This window comes from Hydra vulgaris, chromosome 15 (genome assembly GCF_038396675.1).
Source record: "Hydra vulgaris chromosome 15, alternate assembly HydraT2T_AEP".
NCBI classification, from domain to species: domain Eukaryota; kingdom Metazoa; phylum Cnidaria; class Hydrozoa; order Anthoathecata; family Hydridae; genus Hydra; species Hydra vulgaris.
In genome coordinates, this window is record NC_088934.1 from 49,040,896 (window position 1) to 49,060,249 (window position 19,354).

Below are 19,354 nucleotides of genomic sequence, written 5' to 3' on the forward strand. Positions count from 1 at the left end.
GCGCAGTTTTTGATTTTTGAAAAATGTGAATAAAACAATTGGTTTTGGTCACAAGTTTTCAAGATTTTTCATCAAAGTTCAAACAATGCATAAAAATAAATAAATATAGTTCATTAACATAAAAACACAATTCACTTAGAAAAAAAAATTTTTTGCTTTGCAAATATGTACAATAATAAAAATTATGTTTTAATAAAGATATTAAATTAAAAATTTTGTGAAAAAAAAAAGGTTATTCCCAGCGCATTGTGTTTATGTAAAACCTAAAAATTATTTTTTATTTAAGTTAGTTAACTTCTAACAAATGCTAAGCCTTAGAACTATGCTATACCTTTATGCAAGATGATTTCATTAAATGCAATTTGTGGTTGCATAAAAAGTAAAAAAAAATAATTAACAATAAAAATTATAAAATACTTTTAACTGAGACAGCCTTGCTTCATCAAGTGCACCAATAGGTTTAGTTAGATCTCGAAATGTATCTGGATTATTAAGATCAAGAATAGAACTTTTATAGTCTTTTATAATCCATGGAAATACTGGATATTGAGTAAGATCGTTAAAGCTTCTATCAGCAATACTAAATGATAAAAAAATAATTTTCTTTTTAATGCTATTTGTTTTATGCTATTTGTGCATAATAAAATTAATCAATCATGTCAGTGATAATTATTTTTTATAATATTTTATGTATACATATATATATATTAAGTAGTAGAAAATCACTTAAATAATTTTTTTTTATCTAACACTGTGTTTCATTTTTTGTTAAGTGATTTTCTACTACTTTATAAATGCTCTGTTCTTTTAAGAACATTCAGCACTCTATTTTGTAGAATACATTTTAAAAATTTTTAAATATATATGTGTATGTATCCATAAATATAAATATATATATATGCATTGACATATATATATATATATATATATACATATATATATATATATGCATTGATACATATGTATATATATATATATATTTTTTTGTTATTCACCTCCTCAAGGCCGATAAAGCCACTACAGATGAGGAGGCTACTTAATAGTGGTTATAACCCTCTCTCAACTCTATAACTCCGAAACACGAACCTTAACAAACAAGGCCGCTGCGCGGAAACAAGTTGAGCGCAGTACTACCAGGGACGTGTGGGGATCGACGTGGTGGGGATCGTGTATATATATATACACACACACACACACACACACATATATATATATATATATATATATATATATATATATATATATATATAAATTAGTAAAAAACACTTATCTAACTTTTATCTTCGACTTGAAGTTTCACCATTGCTGGATCATCAGGAAGAGAGGAACTCTTCCTGATGATCCAGCAATGGTGAAACTTCAAGTCGAAGATAAAAGTTAGATAAGTGTTTTTTACTAATTTATTATTGCTCTGTTCTTTAAGAACATTGAGCACTCTATTTGTAAAATACACTAACATAATTTACATATATACACTGCGACCATTTTCTATAGACGCATGTGAGTTATGTCTTAAAAACGTACTTAACTTTATTTTTATAGTGTATTTCAATAAATTATAAATAAAGTATCAAAAAACAATGAAAATTATCAAAAAATAATATCAAATTTGAAAAAAGGTCAATCATAAATGAATTAAGTTCAAAAGATAGCTGACTATTTTCTATAGACGCAGTTCACATTTTTTAACAAAACTATCCAAAAAAATGTTTTTATCACATTTTTAGTTCTTGAATGGACCTCCTTTGCGCTAAATTACTTGATAAATTTGTTTTGGCATACTTTCCACCAAGTTTTCCAGCACTTTTGGCTCTATATCCTCCCAGCATTCTGATGCCGCTACTTTTAGCTCTGCCACAGAGTTATATTGCTTCTGGTCAGCATAGATACGTCTTACAATGATTACCCAGATGTTTTCAACAGGATTTAAATCTGAACTACGAGCAGGCCACCACATTTGCTCAATTTTTTTAGCTTCAAACCAAGCTTTAATCTCGTTACTAGTGTAAATGCTGGCGTTGTCTTGTTGAAAAACAAACTTTTTGCGTCGATATTTATTTTAAAATGGAATCAAACATAATTTTAGCACATCAATGTATTCAGAACTTTACATTTTGCAAGATGTAAATGCTAAATTTAACTTTCCTGTTGCACAAAACCCAAGCCAAACCATGAAAGATCCACCACCGAAATTCCTTGTCGAAAAATATTGGGGTTCTTTCCTCAAATCACGCCAGTAGCCACTAAAACCATCAGGCCCATTAAGATTGAACTTTTTCTTGTCCGAAAAAATTACCTGGTATTGAAAGCAAAAATATTCAGCTATTTAGACATCTTACGTATTCATGAGAATTTAATCTAAAATTTCTTACTTGTTCCCAATCGCGTGCCATGTTTTCGCGGGCGAATTCCATCCGTTTCTGTTTGTGAACGACCTTCAAATTTGGTGTTTTATTCATTTTTGATCGTACAATGTGTGGGATGTCATTTTCTAATCGTCTCCTTGCAAACATTTAAACCCAAATCTGACTTAATTGCTTTCAAACTTTTTGATGAATTTGATGCGAGTCAAACAATTCTGCGTTTTTCACGGTCTGAAATCCTAGATTTCTTTGATTTCCTCTTGATTGTTGCATAATCTGTTGGATTTTTCAAGAAATTACGGATAACGTGATCTGATCTCTTCAATCTTCTAGCAATTTCTCGATTTGGAACTTTTTCTCGATGATAAGCCAATATTTGACCTTTTTCAATATCGGTAAGGACCTTTCCTTTCGGCATTTGGTTAAGTTCAACTTAATTTCGACTCGCAAAATAAAAAATACTACAGAATATAAAAAAATTGCTCGTCAAAACTCGTCAAAACTTTAGTGCGTCTATAGAAAATTGCCACGTGAATATCAAAAATTTAATTATTTTAATACAATCAAGACAATTAATAATCAGATGCATAATGGATCATTGTTTTCTTACATACACTTATTCAAAAGTACCGTTAGAACAATTTTATTACCACTGTAACACTGTAAATCCGCTAAATTCTGCATGCGTCTATAGAAAATGGCCGCAGTGTATATATATATGTATATATATATATATATATGTATATATATATATATATATATATATATATATATATATATATATATATATATATATATATATATATATATATATATATATATTTAAACAACTTTAAAATGTATTCTACACAATAGAGTGCTCAATGTTCTTAAAAGAACAGAGCAATTATGTATTAGTAGAAAATCACTTAACAAAAATTTTTTTCATTTTACACTGTGTTTCATCAACAAAGATTCATCAGAAATGAATGATCAAATTAATAAAACTTCAATTTATACCAAAAATTAAATTACAGGAAGTTGCAAATGTCTTAACTACTGTAAATTTTCACACATTTGTGGAATTTGCTGACACTATTATAAAAAGAATTCTTTAGAAATGATTACTTATACTTTTTTTTTAAATGTTTTTTTAAAAAAAGGGTAGTTAATGTAAATATTATTTGAACTCAAGTATTTTTATAGTTTTTTAGGGGAAACTTATTTTGGTGCCTACATTTAGAAATTAATTCCGATCTTTTGTTTAATAAGCATTCTTGATTTGCATGTGTAATTATTTCAAATTTTTCTTGTAGGCATAGTATGCATTTTTTGGAAATATTGTTATATGCAGGCGCTGTTTTAAGGATGGACCAACTCAGTATAAAATCATCAATATTTTTTTCTTTCAATTCCCATATATATTTTGACAGCATGGTGTTCTTTTGAATATTTTTTATTTTTGAAAGATTGCTTATGATTGGCAAAACGTTTTTTCCATTCACTCTCTGTTATGCCAATATATTGTTTATCAGGTACATTCTTAGAGGAAACAACACATTTATATACCACATTTTTTGATAAACAACTTCCACTCATTGGACAATTGTTTTTTTGTTTACAATAACAGTTTTTTGTAGCTTTTTCATTTAGGATTTCTTTTTTGTTTAACAAAGCATTATTGTGACCTTTTATAATTCTTTCCATATTTTTTGTGCAACTGTAGCTAACTTTAACTGTATTTCAATTCAAAATTTTATGTAATTTATTAGAGAGCAGGAAATGCTTATTGACTAATTTTAAAAACACTTTTCCTATGTTAGTGGAAACATTTTTGCTATATGTGGGGTTGAACCAAATTACATTTCTAGTTCTATTTCGTTTTTTTGTATTCTTTTTTTCAGGGTCAAATTTTAGTTCAAAATTTTCAAAACCCCTTTTTTTAAGACATCTTCAAATATTCGTTTAGAGGAATTAAATACATTTTCATTAGAGGAGTTTTGGTTTAGTCTGTTACTAATTGAAATTGGGATTTGTTTTAGAATTTGGGGTGGATGATTTGAGTTAATATTAATATACAATAATTCATCGTTTGGTTTTTTGAAAGACTTATATGAATTTTCAGAGAGGTTAAATGTGACATCAAGAAAATTCACAATTTTTAAATTTATGTTTATTTCGATTTGAAAGGCATATTTAAAAAAATTTTTATAATATCTTTTCTAAACCATCGTCGCGATAAAGGCCAAATTTTATAATAGAGTAGCATAAAATAAAATACAAAAATAATTCATGATATAAAAATAATTAAGTTATTAATACTAAATGTATATATATATATATATATATATATATATATATATATATATATATATATATATATATATATATATATATATATATATATGCATGTATAATATAAACTGAAATTAGTTTTTCGATATAAACTGGCAAAGATAATATCAGATATAATAAGTGACTGGGGCCCCGGCCCCAGCTAAAAATGAGACTTTTTGCAAACCTGGCCAAAATTATAAGATTTAGCTGGGTTGATAGCCAGGGCTCAAAAAAAATTTATAATACTTTTTGTATTACAATTTTATAATTACATTTGCTATATATTATATAATAGCTTATATTTATAAATTTTTAAACTCTAATTAACTCAATTTTCTAACAAGATTGCAAGCAACCATCATTAAGTTATGAGTTACTTCAAAATAGAGAACAGGTTAAAATACTAGAAAATGGTTATCTAAAGACTTTAAAAATTGTAGGATGTATTAAGAAGAAAACATAAAGATGGGGAAGAATTATAAAGCTTTTTTGATGTGCAAGGAAAAAAAACTAGGTTAACAAAAGTTTTTATAGCATGAAGGGACAGATACAGTAAAAGGATGCAACTTGTTGAATAAGAAGCCAAGTAAGAATGAGTTTTGGTTTATTGTAATAGAGATGATAGCATGTTTGAGCATTGACCATGATAGTTTTTGTAGAAAAAAGAAATGCAACCTTACAACAATGAGAGAGTGGTTTAAGCTTGGCAGATAAAGCAGGTCTAACTACATTTACAATGTGCTTTTAGACTTTGACTAAGAATAAGAGGATTGATACTCATTAATGATGGAATGCTAACAATATTGCAATATTATTTTGCAGTAAATAAATCAATTTTGTTGCCTAAAAAAATTGTGGTTTTTAAGTCCACAATTTAAATCCATAAGCCACTGCAAGCCTTAGGCTGTTACAGAAGAGAGATCAGATTAAAAATCAGCTGCTTGTTCTAAGCAATCAAAAAGTAAAGATTTTTTGTCAAGACAAGAGTATAAAGTTGAGTCATCAGATAATAAAGGCGCTTTAAAAGTAAAATTTTCATAAAGAGTGTTTTGTAGATAAGAAACATTACAGGAGCAATGATAAAACTTTGTGGTACCCTTAAAGTTAGTTGAAATAATGAAGAGTTTAGGCCTTTAAGAATAACTTTAATACTGCAGTTAGAAAGAAATAACTTAATAATCTCAAAAACGTTATATAAAGAAACAAATAACAGAGTGAAGACTAATCATAAGATAGTTAGAGAGGTCAAAGTGTTTAACTGAGAATTAACTTTAGCATTAGAAGCCATAGTGATTTTGATGTTTAACAATGGGTTAATCTGTTTAACAGGCAGAAAGAGTGTGGCTATTAGATTCAAGAGTTAAACTAGAGTAAGATTTCTTTACAAAAAACTCTGCCTTATTCTGGGGAGAAGTAAAAGAGAAGTAAAAAATTAGACCCATGAATTAGAGATTAAATGTTAAACTTACTTTAGTTAATGACACTGTTGAAGACTTACCAAAAGTTTCTAGAACCTAACATCTGAAACAAGAAACGAGATGATTACTGTTTAATAACGCAACTCTGAAGATGGTAAAAAATGCAGAGTAGAATGAGGCTTGATTAAATATTAAAGAGAAGCAATAGAAGCTTCCAAGATGCGATTTATGCATACATAATATGGGTATAAACATATATGTTTAATATTTATTTAGATGCTGGCAAACAATATCCTTTCATATTTATATAAACTTTAATATTTATATGGTGTAGTATTTGCCAAAAGAGAAGATGATCAGATGGATGTGTGGTGTGACTCTAATACAACAAAAAAAAGATGCATAGTCTTAGACAAATTAGAAAAAAATATCTTATTGGACAATGTTTGTCAGAGAAGATAAAAGTGATTTAGATATCAGCATGTAGAAAGGTAGCAGCTTCAGGAGAAAACGATAGTGGTAGAAGTAAGAAAATTTGAAGAGAGTGCTTTATATATTGTATGAATGAGGTTTAGTTAAGGAAAGAAAATGCTCTAGATTGTTTATATTAGAGAAACAGCATAAGAGGGACGCTAAAGCCTGATGATGATGACGATGATGAAGATGATGATGATGATAATGATGATGATGATAATGACATGATAATAATGATGATGATGATGATAATGATGATGATAATGATGATCATGATTATTATGATCATGATAATGATGATAATGATGATGATAATGATGATCATGATAATGATGATCATGATGATCATGATAATGATGATCATGATGATCATGATAATGATGATCATGATAATGATGATCATGATAATGATGATCATGATAATGATGATCATGATAATGATGATCATGATAATGATGATCATGATAATGATGATCATGATAATGATGATCATGATAATGATGATCATGATAATGATGATCATGATAATGATGATCATGATAATGATGATCATGATAATGATGATCATGATAATGATGATCATGATATTGATGATCATGATAATGATGATCATGATAATGATGATCATGATAATGATGATCATGATAATGATGATCATGATAATGATGATCATGATAATGATGATCATGATTATTATGATCATGATAACAATGATCATGATCATGATGGTAATGATGATTATGATGATCATGTTAATCATAGTGATGTTTATATATGCATATATATATACAAAATATAACATGAATTTTGAATAAAAAAATATACTTTAAGATGTATAATCGCTTATGCAGCCCCGGTCACAAACCTGGCCCCAGCTATATTTTATCAAACCTGGCTCTAGCTCCGACCCCAGTCAAATATCAACCCCATTCACTTACTTATCAGATATCATACTATCTCCATGATTCTGTTTATCTTGACAATGCAAGGTCTAAATACTCTATGTACTTATAAAATGAATATGAATTTTCAAACTATTATAATAATAATAAAAAAAATAGTAACAATTATAATAGTAAAAACGAGCTGTCTGTAAAACTCATAAAACACGGGTCTTTGTAAGTTTATTCTACACAAACCTCTATTTCGATACTCTTTCTTGTATTTTCGATACTCTTTCCTGTCATGGGAAGCTAGGTATGCCAAATAATTTAATTATCTGTTAAACTTTTATGGTAGCAACTTTTCTGCAATAAACTCTCAACGGAAAAAAGTTTGAGTTAAGCTGTTTTTAATACCAATATTAGTGGTTTATTATAGCATGACGTAAATTTTAGCAAGCAGAATTATTTAGCGCAGGGGAATGTAGAGAGGGGAGGGGGAGGGGAGGGAGTTATAGAAAATTGAAAACTATTATAAATTTTTTATAGAAGCATTTATTATACTATCTAAGCAAAATAATGCACCATTCAGTGACCATTTATAAATTACCAAAACCAATATTTAAATACTAAAAGTTTTAGTTTTGAAGATCACTTTATGATTGCAGATTGCTGCGCTTTAACAAAAAAGCCACTTTCAAAGTCTCAAAGAAAGTGACACTTAATAGGTTAAGGCTGCTAGGGATACATTTTGTGATTTTTTCCCTGATGGAGGGAGTCATAGCAAATTAATAACTAGTTTTATAAATTTTTCATATAAGAATTTTTTAATACTTAAGCAAAAGCATAAGAAGCTTGGTGATAAGGTGTGATGCTCTCTGAACAGTAAGATGAAAGTCATCAAAAGTTCAAATGCTTGAATAATAAATTTTTATTTTTTAATCTTGCTGATTTATTGTAAACCTAATAAAAAAAGTACAAAAATTTATAAGAAAACAGTTTAAGCAAAAAGACTTTTAATTGTTTTAAAAGTTTTAAAAATTTTCTTATATTATACTACACAATCCTTAAATATAGGATCTGCAAACATAACTTACCTACTGTAAGTCGTAAAGAAGTTAACTAACATTTTCACTTACAGGTATTTGTACATAACATTATAGCAGATTTTTTACATTTGGATATTACATCTCTATATATTACATCTTTTTTAATAAAAAAAAGTCTATTTAGTTGTCACTTATGTAAATGCAATATTTGAACTTGCATTTTTTGTTTTGAGTTTTTTGATTAACTATCGTGGTTTTCAAATATATTTTTATAAGTTTCTATGCAATGCTGCTATGCAATATTGTTATGCAATATAGTTGCACTTATTGAGAGTATCCACTTGAAAAGTGTTGAATCATTACAATAGGTATAAAAAGTTTATAAAATTCTGTTTTTCTGTTAAACATATATTTTTAGAAGCCCAGTGGTTTAGTGTGCTGTCCGCTGTATTAACATCCTAACAATTTTAAAAGTCAAAACATATAAGTTGTGAAACTTTGAGGGTTGAGAAACTTTGAAAAACTGTCAAAACTCAGAAGTGGACACTACTACTATTAAGTTCAGCATTATTATATAGAGATAACAGTAATAATAACTATTATTAATACTATTTTTTTCATTGTTGTTTTTATTATTATCATGATGTTATTATTATTATTATATTTGTTTGCAGATATATGAAACCAAAAACAATCTTGTAACATTTGACCATTATTTTCTTATGAGTATTGTTTCTAATTTAAAATTTACTTGAGCACACAAAGTATTCTATTTATGTTTTAGCTAAGATACTGTTTATGCAAATTTGTGTTACATAATTTCATTATATTTGTGTACTGACATATTTTATTGTGGTTCAGACAAAAACTCTTCCTAATAAATTACATTAACAGTAATAATGCATGATTGTTTAAAATTAAAATTAAAAATAACGATTTTAATTGCCCAATATAACTATAATACAGGACAAAGAAATAATTCTAGAGCTGAGTTGCATGATTGATTTGAAGTTAGTGAAGAATTTAAAACTTAACATATCTCATTAAAAATATTATCTCATTAACATCATTACATATTTATCTCATTAAAAAACAAAAGGATTATAAATAGTTTTTTGAATTATCTTAGATTTAAGTAAAAAAAAAAAAACTGTACAAACTTTTAAAAAAAAATTAACCTATTTAAATAGATTAGATAGTCAAAATTTGAAATAACTCCATTTTGCCATTTCATAGTCATATTTTCTTTTACATCATCCATTGTTTTTAATTCTAAAGATTAATTTAAAAAATCAACAAAAAAAAAAATTTTTCATAAATAAACTTTAACAATTTAAAATGTAAATACTTGAATTAAATATATATATATATATATATATATATATATATATATATATATATATATATATATATATATATATATATATATATATATATATATATATATATATATATATATATATATATATATATATATATATATAACTGTTTTTAATATACTTGATAACCAGGGTACAATATTCCCTCCAAATATCGTAATAATAAATATATTTTTAACAAATAGAAATAATTTCATAAATAGAAGTTTTATTTTAAAATATGTACCTACATATATATATATATATATATATATATATATATATATATATATATATATATATATATATATACACATATATATATATATATATATATATATATATATATATATATATATATATATATATATATATATATATATATATAATCTTTGACCAAAAGCTTAACAAGCCCCTTTTTTCTATCTCTCAGCCAATATTGCTGTTATTGGTGAATTTAATGTTCATCACACTAAACAGATTAGCTCTAGTAATACTGACCTTGCTGACTCTTAAGCTCTAATTTTTTTTCTTTTTTGATTTTTACTTCAAATAGTTATTTTGTGACTCATTTTTAGACGACAATAACTTGGCTTAACTTGAGCCACAAAAAAAGCCATGATTGTGGCTTTTTGTGGCTCAAGTCTCAAGACAAGTAGTACTTGTTAATGCTTTTATAAGGCTTTTAAGGGTTAAGGCTGATAGGGATACATTTTTGATTTTTATCCCAAATTGTTCTTGGGCTGATGTCTTTAGTCTCTCTGCTAAAATTTCTTCCCTCTTTATAATCTCCTGGAACCATGCAGACTCAAAAGTTTTTATTCCTTCTTATCAGTTTTAATTCAGGGGGCAATCTCTTTTTAATTGTAATCAATTTTCCATCTTTTACAACAACAACTCTCTAGTGAACAAATATTTTTTTTATTATTTCAAGAAATTGATGCAAAAAGGTACTATCTGACAACCATTTTTAGATCAAAAATCTTGTATTTTATTTCAGAAGTTAGATTCTAGGGACTTTTGGAAAAAAATCTTTTTGAAAATTTACAATTGCACCTCATATAATGGATCTGATCTTATTACCCCTACCAATCCCTAACAAGAATAAAGCAAAATTTTCATAAACTCTTTCTAATTATTGCTCTAAATGTCTTTTTATTACAGCCTTTGAAGACTTGAATAAGATTTTTTCAAATATCTTATCTTGTATAATAACTGTCTAAAAACTCACTGACTAACAACTCACTGTTTAACAAATTACTGACAATCAATACAGATTTTTTGTTATTAATGTTTGTGTTAATAAGTTCTATTGTGCACTAGATAAAAGCTGTGAAGCCATGAAGCAATGGATATTGCTCTTGATATATCAAAAGTTTTAAATGAGGTGTGGCATGCTGGTCTTCTCCATAAACTTACTTCTATTTACAGTTTTGTCTTCTTTGTCTTTCCATTACTTGCTCTTTAGCTTTTTTCACTGTTTTTTGTCTGCTCCTAACTAAATTAGTGGTTGCGACTTAATGTCAAACAAACTTAAAGGTTGCTTGTTATACCAACTTAATGGTTGATTTTAGTCTTAAATTAGTGCTTGCTTAATAGAAGTTTTTTTTAAAAAAAAAAGAAAAAAAAAAGAATATGGGCTGGATGGAAGTCATTTTCTAAACATAATAAAGTTACAAGAAAGTTAATTACACTAATTCAAAAAAAGTGCAAGTTTTGTGAACTTAAACTCCCCCCTGTTGAAAAGTCAATAAATGTTACCCAAGACAGCAGAGAGTAAAACATAAATCTAAATAATTTTCAGATATTGTTTTTATTAATTTATGCAACTGCCATAAAGAAAAGTGTGCTTTCTGTCTCCGATAATATTAGATCAAACTATCAAAAAAGTTTGATGGGAAACACATAAATAGTATAAACTTGATAATTTATAGTAAACAACTTCTCATCAGTAAACAACACAATTTATTGTTGTTCAGTGAATTATTTCAAGAAATACAAGCATTATATCATTCCTTTTTGTTTTGAAACACTGTTACTGGCACTTGTAATTTTTAAAACACTTTGCACAGAGTTACTCATGATTTTTAGCAAAAACTTCCAGTTTCAATCAATACTATTTTTGCACAACCAAAATTCTTGAAAGACAATGATGATCCTTGTTTGAAAAATGACTGATTGACAATATATGGATACAATTTAATAAAAATTTTAAACAATATATTATTTAAAAAATACCACAGAATAAAACTAATGTTCTATTAATAAAATCTTTTGGGCACAAAATTTATAGAACACAACTCCACAGTTTATAGAACACAACTCCACAGTTTATAGAACACAACTCCACAGTTTTTAAAACACAACTCCACAGTTCATAGAACACAACTCCACAGTTTATAAAACACAACTCCACAGTTTATAGAACACAACTCCACAGTTTATAGAACACAACTCCACAGTTTATAGAACACAACTCCACAGTTTATAGAACACAACTCCACAGAGAACCTAATGGCAGTAAGTTTTAGTAACAAGAAAAAATTTAATTAAAAAAGATTTTTTGCTGCAGTGCTAAACATAAATTTATTATCTTTTACTTAATTTTAACTTTTAACTTTTTTTTTTTTTTTTTGTTATTCACCTCCTTAAGGCCAAGAAGGCCACTACAGATGAGGAGGCTACTTAATAGTGGTTATAACCCTCTCTCAACTCTATAACTCCGAAACATGAACCTCGACGAACAAGGCCGCTGTGCGGAGAAACAAGTTGAAACAAGTTGAGCGCGGTACTACCAGGGACGTGGTGGGGATCGAACTCGGAACCTCTCGCTTATGAAGCGAGCGCTTTACCACTACACCACTACCGCATTACTAACTATAAAAAGTTAACAGTAACTAACAATGATTGCAATAAGAAATAAAAAATTAAAAAGGAATTACTGTTGTTATGAAAACTGACACAATTAATTGCTGTGAAAAAATACTTTAAAGTTGTAGTATTAAAAGAAATAAAATGAAAACTGGAAACAAAATAAAAATTCATTTCAAACTTTAGTGAAAACTTATTGTGAAATAATCTCGCCATTTATTCTTTTTTTGATGTTTTTATTACTTAAAAGTAAAAACTCTTTTTCAACAAATATTTTTAAGAAAATTATTTCATCACTCACCCTCTTGCACTGATAACTGAAGAAACATACAATCTCTACTTTCTTGATTTTGGAACACAAAGTATACATCATTATATTCTTTTTTTAATACAATTTCTAAACCCTAAAAAAAAAATTTTTGTATAATTTCACCTAAAATCAACACTGGAAACAAACATCTTATAATAACACCAAAGTAACTTACAAACTAACTCAACTTACTGCACTAAGGAACAAAGTTTTCAAAGTGCAGCATTCATATTACAATTTCAACAATGAAAAAAATATAAATATTACTCACCACTTGTTGCTGCAGATACCTTCGTTTAATAATATTGTGTATGCTGCTTAGCTTTATTTTCATTACTGGATTCTACACACATACAATATATATATATATATATATATATATATATATATATATATATATATATATATATATATATATATATATATATATATATATATATATATATATATATATATATATATATATATATATATATATATATATATTAGGGTGGTTCATAAAAACAGCTTTTTTTAAAATAGTCTGCTGCACTTAACTAAATGTTGCCATTGCTATTTATTTAAAAAATGGTTGCCGAGCCAGCGCTGGATTTATGTAACTAGGTATATGGTTGTAAAATGGAATTAAATTACATATAAACTCTATAGGACCCATAATATTTTTAAGTTTCCTGATTACCCCATCCCTATTTCGTGGCCTTTCTCCCTGTTTGTAAGTATGCTTTAAAGAAAAAAAAAAGTTTCTTCTAGAGAATTAAGGTGGATTAAGCTGTGGAAAGTATGCTGGCAGATACTTAATAGCTATGCATTGAGAGGCTAGTGTATGCCTAACAGAAAGGCTCGAGTGGAATTTACAATTGTCCATAACAAGCACCAACGCTTCCATCATCAATTTAGAGAAGTGGAAATGCTTGTTTTAGATTCATTTCTTTCAACTAAATCCTTAAGCATATCAATGTGCTCTTTTGTAACATTTTTCCTCGATTTATGATTGGCAATGCTATTTTTTAAAAAGTCTTTATCTTAAGTATTTTTAGCCTCCTTTTACCAGGAAACAAGAAAAATTTGTTTTGAAAAAACTGTGCATTTTAAAAACACATTTAAGAATGAATAAAATCACATATAAAAATGAATAAATACGCATATAAGATTGAATAAAATCACATATAAAAATGAATAAATACGCATATAAGATTGAATAAAATCACATATAAAAATGAATAAATACGCATATAAGAATGAATAAAATCACATATAAAAATGAATAAATACGCATATAAGATTGAATAAAATCACATATAAAAATGAATAAATACGCATATAAGATTGAATAAAATCACATATAAAAATGAATAAATACGCATATAAGATTGAATAAAATCACATATAAAAATGAATAAATACGCATATAAGATTGAATAAAATCACATATAAAAATGAATAAATACGCATATAAGATTGAATAAAATCACATATAAAAATGAATAAATACGCATATAAGATTGAATAAAATCACATATAAGAATGAATAAAATCACATATAAAAATGAATAAATACGCATATAAGATTGAATAAAATCACATATAAAAATGAATAAATACGCATATAAGATTGAATAAAATCACATATAAAAATGAATAAATACGCATATAAGAATGAATAAAATCACATATAAAAATGAATAAATATGCATATAAGAATGAATAAAATCACATATAAAAATGAATAAATACGCATATAAGAATGAATAAAATCACATATAAAAATGAATAAATACGCATATAAGAATGAATAAAATCACATATAAAAATGAATAAATACGCATATAAGATTGAATAAAATCACATATAAAAATGAATAAATACGCATATAAGATTGAATAAAATCACATATAAAAATGAATAAATACGCATATAAGATTGAATAAAATCACATATAAAAATGAATAAATACGCATATAAGATTGAATAAAATCACATATAAAAATGAATAAATACGCATATAAGATTGAATAAAATCACATATAAAAATGAATAAATACGCATATAAGAATGAATAAAATCACATATAAAAATGTGCAAATGGACATATAAGAATGAATAGACATGCATATAAAAATGAATAGACATGGATATAAGAATGAATAACCCTGTAATTTGCCTCATTTATGAATCATTTATGACATACACTTTTTTTTTTAAAGCTTGCTTTACTTATTTAGATTACTTTTATTTTACTGGTGGTTAAAAGCCTCTTTTTCATGAAAATACCCGTTTTTCATAAATCATTGAAGTTCTTATTTTATTATTATTTTAATAAAAATATTCAAATTTTTATTTTTAAAATAATATAAAAAGATATTATAATTGCTGTATTTAAGATTATTTTTTCTTTTAGGATCATTCATAAATTATGCAACGCTAAACTTATTCAAAAAATAGAAGTAGGAGATTATTTGCTCTTTTGCACAGCAATTTTAACCAAACTTAAAGGGATATTTTTATTTTTGGTTTAATTAAAGACTTTGCAAGGGAAAACTTTTTATCTTTTTTGTTTTGTCTATTAATTAAATTTAGTGTTGTGTAATTTATGGACAATCTCTTAACTGCAGGGCTTGTGATGTAGCAGGCGCAATCGCACCGCGCTTGTGAAACACGCCCGTAAACGGTATTTTTAAACCTTCTGGCGCAATAAACAACGCTCACTCAGCTTATACAAGAGAATAAAATCATGCTTGTTCAAAAGTTTGGGACAGAAAAAATAATAAGCTTTTATATGGTTTTTTTATAAATTATTTGTAATTAAATTTTTTAGGTAATAATAAAACTTGTTGATTTAACAGTAAAACTCTGTCTTCCTTATACTTATATCCTTATACAAAGTACTTATATAAAATATAAGCATTACGTCACTCACTTTCTGCAAGTTTCTGTTTTGCTGTTTTGTCAGCATTTTTCCGTTTTGCACTAACATAATGAATGAACAGTTTGAAGTTGCTACAGCTAATTTCTATAGTATAATGTTAACTATTTTAACCAAGTGCGTGTGGAAACACAATGTGAATAAAAAATGTGCAAATGAAATGGGAATAGAAAATTAGGAAATAACTATAAGAAAGTTAAAGCTTCTGAATATTTTTAATTTTGTAAAAACGTCAAGTAAGATTTATTTGATTTATTGTTAATAATATTCCACACATTGTTTATAATAAAAATAAATTTTCATAATGGAGATTTTTTTAAATTCATTTTTGTATATAGTATAGGTTTATTTTTTGACGATAAAAAAAAGCGTTATTTAAATAAGAAATTATAAAAAAGTATATTTAATAATTATTAATTAATTTACGAAAAAAATTAATTATTAAAAAAATATCAAGAAATATAAAAACCGTTAATCGTAAATATTAAGCTAACAGCGTTTTAAATATATATCAAAACAACAAAAGTAAAAAATTTTAGCCACAAATTTATTCTTCAATACTATTATAAGAACTTATTAAGCACTTGGGTTTTTGTTTAATTACATTTTTTTTACCATTAATAGCTAAAAAAAAAACAGCAATCTGGAGCAAATAAAAAACAATAAGTTGGGAAGTACAAAAAACTGTATTGTTGAAGTAATATAAATGCGCAGTTGTAGATACTACTTCAAACATTGACAATTGAAAGTCGTATAACAAATAGAAAGCTTTTTATAAACACAGTCTTTCGCAATTTTCAAATTTCATGGTCGCTTTCACGGCCCTGACCCTGAGCGCACATAATTGCGCTTGATGACACATATTATAATTTTACAAGCGTGATATAACACACTTGGCAATTTTCTTCCTCACAAGCCCTGTAACTTTTTCATTTTATTTTTTCTTTAAATCTTTTTATTAATTTTCTTGTAAGTTTTTTTTGCAAATGCAATAAATGGACTGAATGATTTAGAGATAAAATTAAAATTATTTACAATAGGATGTAATATGTAATATTTATATTTGTATTTCATAAAACCATTGTCTTATTAGAATCAAAGATCATTTTCTAAAAGACGCTAAATCACATTTTTATTGTTTTGAGACAAACAAACAAAAAAATAATTATCCGGCAATGAAATTTTTGAATCTCAATAAGTTTGTAAAAGTAAATAAAGATAACAAACATTTTTTTAATTCTTACTAACACAGTTAGATTTCTATCTTTTTCAATAAAGAGTTTGAATCTCTCAATTTTTGAAACAATGGACTTCAATTAAGTTTTGATTTTACAAATTATCTGCAAACAAGATTTAATAACTCTATTAAAAACTCATGATAATAATTTTTAATTATTTTAGATTAGCAGTTTTGAAAATGATTTTAACACATTAAAATCATTTTCAAAATTGCTAATGTTAATATTTAACATTAGCAGTTTTGAAAATGATTTAAATGATTTATCTCTGCTCATTGAAAAGTGAGATATAAAGTTATTATTTAAATTTTTTGTATGTAACTAAAAACATTTTCTCTTTTAACTGTACTTTGTTGTTTTTTTTTATTTAATTTTTTCATTAATTTTTTTTTGTAGCTTTTTCTCACAAATGTAAGTTCATTGCATTGAACTTATTTTTAAATAAACTTAAAATTATCGATTGCTTGAGTGCACTTTTTTTCTATTATAAAATTGTAATAGAACATCATCAAACATCAACCCATTTTAATGGAAGCAAATAATAAAAGACAAACAACCCTTTCATTTTTCAGTAGCATTTTATAAAATGATTTCTTTTAGGATTAAGAATTCAGTTTAAATTTTTTAATATGTTATAAATTTTGTTTTTTTATTTAAAAAAAATTCGACATTAAGTTACTTGAATATTATCAAACTTCTTCTTTAATTAAATGAAAATCTGTGTGCATGAGCATGTGAGTGCTAAAGTTATTTCAACCCCTATTAACATTACCACCTAATTTGAACAGTTGTTATTTGCAAGTTGAAATTTAAAAAATGTATGAGTTTCAGTCATGAAGAACTATCAACAAAATGAAAATTTAAACAAAGAAAATAACAAAACTTATGACTGTCCAAAAAAAACAATTGACCGTCAATTCTATGTGTTAACCGGTGGAATTGACCGCTTGCTTCAATTTCTTATTTTCCACACTCTATATATATGTGTGTGTGTATATATATATATATATATATATATATATATATATATATATATATATATATATATATATAAATATATAAATATATGTATGTATATATATGAATATATATATATATATATATATATATATATATATATATATATATATATATAAACTCATATATATATATATATATATATATATATATATATATATATATATATATATATATATATATATATATATATATATATATATATATATATAAATATATAAATATATGTATGTATATATATGAATATATATATATATATATATATATATATATATATATATATATATATATATATATATATATATATATATATATATATATATATATATATATATATATATATATATATAGGTATTGTTGTCAAAAAAAGAGGAATTTGAGGAAGTTAAAATTAAGTCTTTAACTCTAACACACTAACAAAATATCTTATAGAGAAATATCTTTTGGAGTAAAATAAAAATTTTTACCGGTTCAACATTATTAAACGGCTGGTAGTACAACTGCTTTGATGTAAGAAGAAGCTTGCCAGGGTTACAAACAAGTGGCGTTATTTTTGAGGCTTAAATTTCAAAGAAGTACATTCAAACAAAAACTTCAAATTTTCAAATTTATAACTAATTTCTTCAACAACCAAAAAACTTAATACCTGTTGTTTCATAAATAATATTTTCATATAAATCTTCCACCCTAAATAGAGAAATATAACAACTTATATATTAAACTCATAATATAAGTTAACAACACAACATTTAAAACAAAAAGTTTAACACAACATTTAGAACAATTCATATTTAAAAGCATTACAAATTATTAAATCATAGCATGTAATTGAAATATAGAAATAACATAGTGTTCTTATACCTTATAAAAATGTAGAAAGCATTATAAAACAATTTTTACTATCATTATTAATTTAGAGGGGGTCACTATAGTTGGCAACTTAATTCTCTTTTTTTTAATTTGAAACTTTTTCTCTTACCTAAACATTAAAGCACAAAACTTGTTAAACAAGTCTACTGTGTAAACAAACAAGTCTACTGTGTATAGAAATAAGTCTTATTTATATAGAAACAAGTCTATCGTGTATACAAACAAGTCTCCTGCATATAGAAACATCTACTGTGTATAAAAACAAG

General features: G+C 25.7%; 1 protein-coding gene across 2 annotated transcripts in view; it reads right to left on the reverse strand.

The window, feature by feature from the left end:
- Window positions 1-19,354, reverse strand: part of LOC101237034 (protein FAN) — a 109,429-nt gene that overhangs the window by 36,087 nt on the left and 53,988 nt on the right. For both annotated transcript variants that reach the window (XM_065820028.1, XM_065820027.1), the window contains 6 exons: window positions 18,865-18,905; window positions 18,686-18,777; window positions 13,312-13,383; window positions 13,032-13,134; window positions 9,680-9,773; window positions 418-580 (listed from right to left, as the gene is read on the reverse strand). In XM_065820028.1, the coding sequence (XP_065676100.1) occupies window positions 418-580; window positions 9,680-9,773; window positions 13,032-13,134; window positions 13,312-13,383; window positions 18,686-18,777; window positions 18,865-18,905 (565 nt within the window). The remainder of the gene's footprint in view (window positions 1-417; window positions 581-9,679; window positions 9,774-13,031; window positions 13,135-13,311; window positions 13,384-18,685; window positions 18,778-18,864; window positions 18,906-19,354) is intronic.